At 55.3% G+C, this 8,025-nt stretch overlaps 1 protein-coding gene across 3 annotated transcripts in view; it reads left to right on the top strand.

Annotated features, from left to right (window-relative positions):
* LOC113210958 (monocarboxylate transporter 9) overlaps positions 1–8,025 on the top strand; it is a 35,827-nt gene that overhangs the window by 15,651 nt on the left and 12,151 nt on the right. For all 3 annotated transcript variants that reach the window (XM_026429167.2, XM_026429166.2, XM_026429168.2), the window contains exon 2: positions 7,223–7,388. In XM_026429167.2, the coding sequence (XP_026284952.1) occupies positions 7,247–7,388 (142 nt within the window). In that variant the 5' untranslated portion in view covers positions 7,223–7,246. The remainder of the gene's footprint in view (positions 1–7,222; positions 7,389–8,025) is intronic.

The raw sequence follows: 8,025 nt of genomic DNA on the forward strand, positions 1-8,025 counted from the left end.
GGGGGGGGGGCGTTCAGAGGCGTTTGCCCAGACCGCCGTGCGTGTCGGTGCGTTGTGTTTATCTTCCCATCGGCCACAGTCTGGAGGCAATGTGAGTGGGTCCGAACCAACCGGGTCAGCATACAGACCCCCGCTCCATATCCCTCCCCAACACAACTCTGTTAAAAGCGAGCGCTATATGCACCGCTGCCAAGACGAGACCCAGAAATGTTTCGTTTTCCTTTAGCATGGAAAGAAAGCATGAGGAGATGGTCCGTTCGTACTATGACTATACCATACAGCTCACCTGTCTGGCTGCTGCGGGACGGTCGTCCCGGTGGTGTTGGGGGGCTCGGCTCGGGGCGCATGCGACTCTACACTACTTGGGCACTTGAGGCTGCAATCTTGGCCCGCAAACAGGGGGGGATTAACAGGCGTCGCGACTTTGTAGTTGTTAGGCCCCCGCGCCCGCGGCCCGTCGTCGTGGGGGGAGGCGCCGGATGGCAGCTAGATAAAAAGGATACTGCGAGAGAGTGAGGGAGATGAGTGGGGGGGGGGAGGGGTCGATACTCCAAGTGTTTTGCACGGGACGGCACAAGCATAAAACGCAGCGCCGTTTTCATAATTTTCGGACGCTTTTCCGGTTTATGCTGCCGGCCCGGCCGGAACCTGCGAAGGCGTTGGCCACGTGGGCTCCGCACACATTGTAATCTCGCCTGCCATGAGGTCTCGGTCGGTGGGTCGGTCGGTGGGTCGGGTCGGCCGCTCCGCGCGCCCAAAAACTTGTAATCGACTCATCTCCTCACGATAAGATAAAAAAACGAGCGTATCGCTGCTCGCCTGGAGTAGGGCGACGGGCGAATTAATAAGAAGAGATCAACTGGATAAGGGCGTATCTCCCCACGGGGCTTATACCGCTCGGACTTTATCTATAAGGCTCGACAACAGCAGCATCTGCGGTGGAAAATAATACTCGCGTTTCGGATGGCAGGCTGAAAGGCTTTTTCTATGAGAGCTAAATCGAGTTGTGCTATGATGTCGGGGCGAGGGTTTACCCCTTTTATTTTAGCTTTAGAAAGGGTTTGTGACAAGGTGTACTTCACTAATAAAAAATCAGTGTACACCTTTAGAAAAGATCACTAAAGATAACGAAAAATCAGAAAATGTCATGAAGAAATCACGAAAAAAATCAGAAAAAATCAACAAAAAGGCAGAAAAAAATCACAAAAAATACAAATCAAGAAAAACAGAAAAATCGGTGTACGCTAGAATTGATAAAGAAGGACCCCTCGGTTTGTGACTATACTATTGGTGCAAAATATGAAGTAAAAACGCGAGAGAGAACGATGACGCCGCCGCCTGCGATCCTCGTCTGCTCGCTGCTGTGCGTCTCCGCGGTGCTCGCGTGACGACAGTCCTTGTTCTCGATTTATCACCTCCCCTCGGGGGGGCTGTAGCTAGCAGGGCGGTAGCACTTCCGGCGGTGCGGCGGTGTAGCCCGGCCGCCGTCGTCGTCTTGAGGAAAACGGCGGCGGCGGCGGGGCGGGCCACGAATAGGGCAACGACAGCGCCGCCGGGGGGAAGGAGGGAGGGGGGCAGGCGGGGGTCACACGGGCTGGCGGAGAGGATGTGCTAAGCGGAGTCGTCTCCCCAACGAACCTTGCTGCTCGCCCTCAGCGCACACGTGTCCACGTGTCGCCCCGCGTAGCCATAACGCGCCTTTGCTCCCCGCCATATACGCTGTCGAATCCGACGAGAACGGGTGAAAGTACGAGAATACAGGGTGCTCGCCGTGCCCCGTCCGAGCAGAATGCGTATACTAGCCCGCCATGCTAACGTGCGGACGTGTTTGCCTATCGTCTCTAGCCATGCCCCGTGAGGATAGGCAACCCGCCCGCACTTGTGCATGGCGGGTCAGTATACGCATTTGCTCGGACGGAGCACGGCGAACACACACCGTGTACATAGGTCCTCACTTCTCTGCTTGCACCCAACTGGTGGGGGAGAGGGGGGGGGTCACATGTTAAACGCAGTGCTGGCCCAAAAAGCGCACACACGCACGCACATGCACAACGCGAAACAAGCAAAGTCAAGGTTGTGAGAATGTACTGCGAGGTTGGGAGAAAGACGATGCAGATTGGGGCAGCTGGGGAGGGGGGCAGAGTGTGCGGAGTGTGCGGAAACGAGGAAAGAGGTAAAACGCCCCGCGAGCAGCGCGAGTGCGTTAGCCGCCTTTGTTCCCGCGCGCATGCGCGCCTCGCGCCTCGCTAGCGCCTCGCGCCGATGTCGCGGATGTATAGGAAGAGCCATTGTCCCGCACCGACTGCGCCCCGCCCCACACCGCCCCTCGTCCCTGTCCCCATACTGCTTCTAGTGACGCTGAGGTTGAGGAACCTGCGGACGAAAGGTTTTGTGCGCAAACTGCGTTACATTTTCAGGCTGTGTGCGGTAGTAAAACGCTGATGGTATAGTTACCCGCCAGACCGCCCGCCTGGGGAAAGAAATGTCATTCGTTTATCATGGCATAATCATGGCCCCCGAAGTCCTCCATGTTTTTACAACCCTGAATTATTCGACGGAAGTGGAGCGTCGTCTTCAAAACAATCTACCCCATCCTCTTAAAAGATAGAATGTGTGTCCGGCCCCTGAATAATTCATTCATTTCGCAGCAAGGCGCTAACCGCGCACTCACCATGCTTGTGGACTTTACGTGAGTGAGCATGGACGACGCGGTGGTGGTCGTTTGGATAGAAAGACAACTACTTTAAGGTGCTTTAGACGAAACAAAGCTCGCGCGCGAGGTCCGCGGCTTCAGGCGCGATGTGTTCGCCGGGGGCCGGGCCGGTGGGGGCCGTCGGGTCGGGCCGGGGCCTCCTGGTGGGTGCCCCGCCTGCAGCCCCGTCCGTCTTGTCGTCCTGGTTCCCTGGCCTGGCTGGCGCGCGGCCAGCTTCGCGCGGCCAATTTATAGATATGGCTGGAGGGATGAAGTCCGCGGTCGCCTCGCCACGCCCCGCCACGCCCGCTGCACGGCTCGGCGGCGGCGCAGTGTTTCCCGCGAGCGCAAGCGCTTTCGCTGTGTGAAAAGGATTACGGCTCGGGCAGCCGAAGCCGAAGCGCGACGAGCGACAAACGAAATCGGATTCGCGCCGTCGAATGGGGAACGGAATTTGCACACGCTCGCGCAGTGCAGCAGGCGGCCCGGGCGCGCGGAGGAAAGCGAATAGACAGAAGGCGCATGAGCCTCATGCCATGAGGGGACCTGGCGGAAACTTTGCACTCGGCAGCTGGAATTCGACGAAACCGATACAAACCAAAATGGTACCACGCCGCTGACGTGTCTCGGTGGCGACAATAGCTATAGAATACGTTTATCGTCTGCTTCACGTCGCACACAATTACGGTTTACGGCAGCGCAGTCCCCCCCCCCCCTCTTTCCTAATTGGATTTGTATCGCGCGGCGAGACCTCCACCACCACCTCGTTCGATTCCACCAATGGTATTGATTGATTGCGATGGGGCATCTTATCAATGAGGGATGAGCCTAGTAAGAAGAAGAAAAGAAGATGGTGGCGTAGCGTAGCGCGGACCCATAACAAAGCGACATAACCTGGTCACGAAATTCTTCCAAATAGAGGTTTTGGAGCAGTTCTCGGATATATTTCTATTGGTTGTACTCTAGTACATATTTAAAAGTAATTTGAAAGACACCACTTTGAATATAATCGCAATTCCACGATGCAGCTTTCTGCTTTGTTATGGGTCCGCGCTACGCTACGCCACCATCTTCTTTTCTTCTTCTTACTAGGCTCATCCCTCATTTGGGTCTGCCGGTCTGAGAACGAGGGCAGGGCAGGCCAGGAGGTGTCTCTTCTGCTGCCACGCCCAGACGACTCTGCTCTGCTCTCCTCTGGGCGCAACCTAAAGATATATTATGTTTGCGTTAACTTTTCGTTTTCGTCTCTGCCATTATTCCCGCGCCTGCACTTTTGTCTATTTCGGAAGCCCGTTTTTGAAAAGTTGACGACACGCTAACAGAGCTGTCGTGTTTTGCAACTCTGCCGCGGGGCTATGCCCTTTTACATTTCTCGTTCGCATATATACGTTCGTTGCCAGGTGCTCGCCGATACTGCAGTTTTGCCAGCGGCCGGCGGCGGAGCGCGCGAGTCTTAAGAGTAAGCTGTTTGGGGTGTTTCTAATTTTATTCGCGGCAAAGTGTAAACCCGCGCCAGCGGAGGAGACGCCGTTGCTGTTTGAGAGAGGCGCGAGAAGCGCTCAGCGCTCACGGCGCGCGCGTCCGCGTCGTCCGGTGAGACAATTAAAGGAAACCCACGACGATGACGATGGCCAAGGTAGCTGTCTCTCTCTCTCTCCGCAACAAATGAAGGTCGATCCCGGTGAGCGGCATGGGAAGGGAGCCAAGTCGAGGAAGCGAGGGGAGCGTGGCTTATGAGTTCAAGGGCCGGCCGGCGCGGCAAATATGAAAACGGAAGGGCAAGCACCTCGCACCTCTCAGGGAGGCACGGCGATTATATTTGTTATTTATTGTTTTGCGGCGGAAAATGCCTCGAGTGTAGAATTAAGGAGGCAGTTCAAACAAATCGATTGTTTGAATGACATTTTTCGATGTACGTGCCGGCTGTAATTGTGCGTATTGGTGCATACTCTATATGGCCACAGGGGCCATGGCCCCGTACGGATGTAAAGAGTTGGCAAACTTGCAACACTGCTGCAAGTTCAGTTACACCCGCTACTGTACTTCACATTACAGTGCAGTTTTTTCCCCTCTCCGTCAACATGTCGCTCTTGGTCCCCACTCAGCCGGTGGTTGTGGTGGCGGCGGCTGGGGCTGGGCTGCTAGCAGCACCCATTTTTTTTTCTCCCCCAAATAAGTCGTGCCTTATTTTTCTGCTCCTTTCTCCGCTGCGCGACCTTGAGTTCCTCTCTGAGGCATTCGCCGGGCACGGACCGCGCGACACGGACGGGGTTGGAGCAGCGCGAGAGGAAAGAAGCGCCGCGCGAGGCAAAGTTTTAATTTTCAATTTCTATTCCTCCATGCACGTGGAGAGGAGGGTTTGGAGGGGGGGGGGCTGGGGGGCTTGTGGCCCGCTTTGCACTTGCTGCCGAGCGGAGCGCACCGCGGACGGAATCCCGAACGAGTACGTGCGGTCTCGCAGCCTGGGGGGTGAGTGTGTCCGGGTGCGGAGGTGGAGGTGTGTCCGCCCGCACACTCTCGCACGTGTTCGCACTTCTTGCGGGTCGTGCATTCGCACGGCCTCGCATTGACTGCTGCACGTGCGCCGTGTATTCCTGGCGCGCAGCCAGCGGCGGCCTAACCGATGGACGTGCATGATGGCCTACCTGTCCTCCTCCGGTATATCGAGTCGTCGTCTCTGCGTCACTATCCGGCGCGGGGGGTGGGGGTGGGGGGGTGCTCTTAGCTATGTGTCTCGCCGCATTATGTCGTTTTGCAACAAAGTGTCGTAAATCTTATCTAGGAATTAATAGAGTAGAGCTGTTCAAGTCGTTTGATAGAGGAAGGCGTGCTGCTGTGTCACTAATCTACGTGGATTGCAACTCGTTTTTTTCTTCTTTCTCTTTAATCATCGTCTTGATTCAAAGGACAGCTTGTAAAAGCGTCTGCGGTGTGGTCGCCCTCGTGTAGCCGCTGCATCGGTCGTTGGGCGGGCGTGGCGGAGACAGGGCTTTGCGATATACCTCGATATCTCGATGCCGAAAAGATATTTATCTTAAAATCGAAGGTTCGATGTGTCCGCGTCAACCGAGGGCTCGATAATTGCTGTAGATATATCGCGAGCCTCGATATATCGAGTTACTCGGTACCTACTCGAAATCGCATCTCGAATTCAAATTTCGAATGTGCCGCCGTTCTTCGGGGGGCGCGAGGAGGCCTCTGTCCTGTCCCCGCGCCGGCGGCGTCAGTCAACGCGCGCCGGGCGTCGGGCGCCGCCACTCTTTCTGCTCGCGGGGTTTTCGCGCGCCAAACAGGCGACAGAAATGCACGGCTTTGCCGTCGTCACCCGGCTGCGCCCGGCGGCGGCGGCGGCATGTCGTGTGCGGCCGACTTGGCGCGCGTGGGGTGAGATACAAATAAAAATTTATTTCTCAAAAAAATAAAAAAAATCTGAAAATAATACCCGAGCGTAATGGTAATAATAAATGATCACGCAGCCCTTGGCCTCGTCCCGTTAGGAGTCTGCTGGCCGAGTGAATGGGTGGGGCGGGCGTGATTCAGGGGAGCAGGCCCCACCCCGTGGAGCTGACGCGACCAGCAGGGTGGCCACAACCAGCAAGCCTTTCCAAAGTTTCAATGCCTCTCCACTCTACCCCTTTCATACCCTCGATTGCCTCACTTTTACACCTGTACGCGCGGCTTGGCAATATTAGCAATATTATATTGCTAGCAGTTATACTAATTCCCACGCAATGCAATGGCTGACGGTTTTGTTTCATTGGGTTGCAGGTTTTTTGTTTTTTTTTAATCAAAATGTTTTTTGTTGTTGTATTTTTTTTGGCGGGGCCGCAAAGAATGCTGTGCCGGACAGGAGGACAGTGACTGGGCAGCGCGCGGACCCCTCAAGGCCGCCCTGCCCCGCCACTCTCGTTCTCTTCTCTCTCGTTTCATTTCCTTTTATTATTTCGTTTCCCCGTTTGCGTTATTTCTTCCCTCGCGCTCGCTCAGCAGGCTATGACGCCGCCCCACTTGCTTGCGCCACGCGACGCCACGACAGCGGCGCTTTGCAGCTGTGCACGTTCGTCCGTACATCATATCGCCACACCACACGCCAGCCGCACACACACACACACACACACACGTCGCCAGTATGCCGTCACGCACGGCAAAAAATAAAACGTAGAAAACAAACTTCCGTTAAAATAGCATTATAAATAAAGTTACCGTCGCTTGAAAAAAAATTGAGCAATTTCTATTTCTGGTGGTCGTGTAGCACCGGGATGTTCAGAACGCATTAGTGGTGGTAAACGACACTGTGTTTTATCTCCTGTGTGGGCTCGCTTGGTTGGCAGCACTGGGGCACGTGCTGGCAGTGTGTTGTGACGCATTGTGTGAGTCGCGAAAGTATATTGTTTGGCTGCCAGCGCGGGGGGCTTCTTTGCTCCGCACTCTTGTTTGCCGTGGGTTGTGGTGGGCACTACTACTGCTTTGCAGTGGTTTGGTATAGTGAATGCCCTGGACTCATTCTCCTTTTTTTTCTCGCTTTTGCAGGCGGTGGAGGGCTAGCGGGTGGACATGACGCACGCTCCCGCCAAGAAGCGGCCCGGGGCCTCGGAGGACGACGATGGCGACTCCGACACGGACAGCACCATCCCCCCGCCCGACGGCGGCTGGGGGTGGGTCGTGGTGTTCGCCTCCTTCATGATCCACATCGTCAGTGAGTATCTTGCTTCTTCTTGCCCGCGTCTCTGAAGTGACGGCAATAATAAAGGACAAACAAGAAAATACAATGATACAATAACAGAGACAAAGTAATGGGAAAAGAAACATGACATCGAATGGGTGGACCACAGATGGGCATTTTGATTTTTTTGTATGATGACCACCACCAGCACGATGCGGGTGTGCGTCAAATAATAGTTTGTCGTACCCAATCAAGCCCTTGATGACTTTTGTCTCTCGCACTAATATTGGGGCCGGCCCCCACTTGTCCTTATATTTCACGACATTATTGCTGTCTGTCTACACTCCGACCCAACTGATTACTCCAGCAATCGGGCGGGCGGCGGCTGCTGTATGACGCGCATGCCTCTGCCCCTGGGGCCCCTGGGGCCTGGGAGGGCTACAATGGAGCGGTATGTCCAGCACGACGACGCTGGCAGCCAGCGGCGGCCTAACCGATGGACGTGCATGATGGCCTACCTGTCCTCCTCCGGTATATCGAGTCGTCGTCTCTGCGTCACTACCCGGCGCGGGGGGGCTCTTAGCTATGTGTCTCGCCGCATTATGTCGTTTTGCAACAAAGTGTCGTAAATCTTATCTAGGAATTAATAGAGTAGAGCTGTTCAAGTCGT

This window comes from Frankliniella occidentalis, unplaced genomic scaffold (genome assembly GCF_000697945.3).
Source record: "Frankliniella occidentalis isolate FOCC.00 unplaced genomic scaffold, Focc_3.1 Scaffold53, whole genome shotgun sequence".
Taxonomy (NCBI): domain Eukaryota; kingdom Metazoa; phylum Arthropoda; class Insecta; order Thysanoptera; family Thripidae; genus Frankliniella; species Frankliniella occidentalis.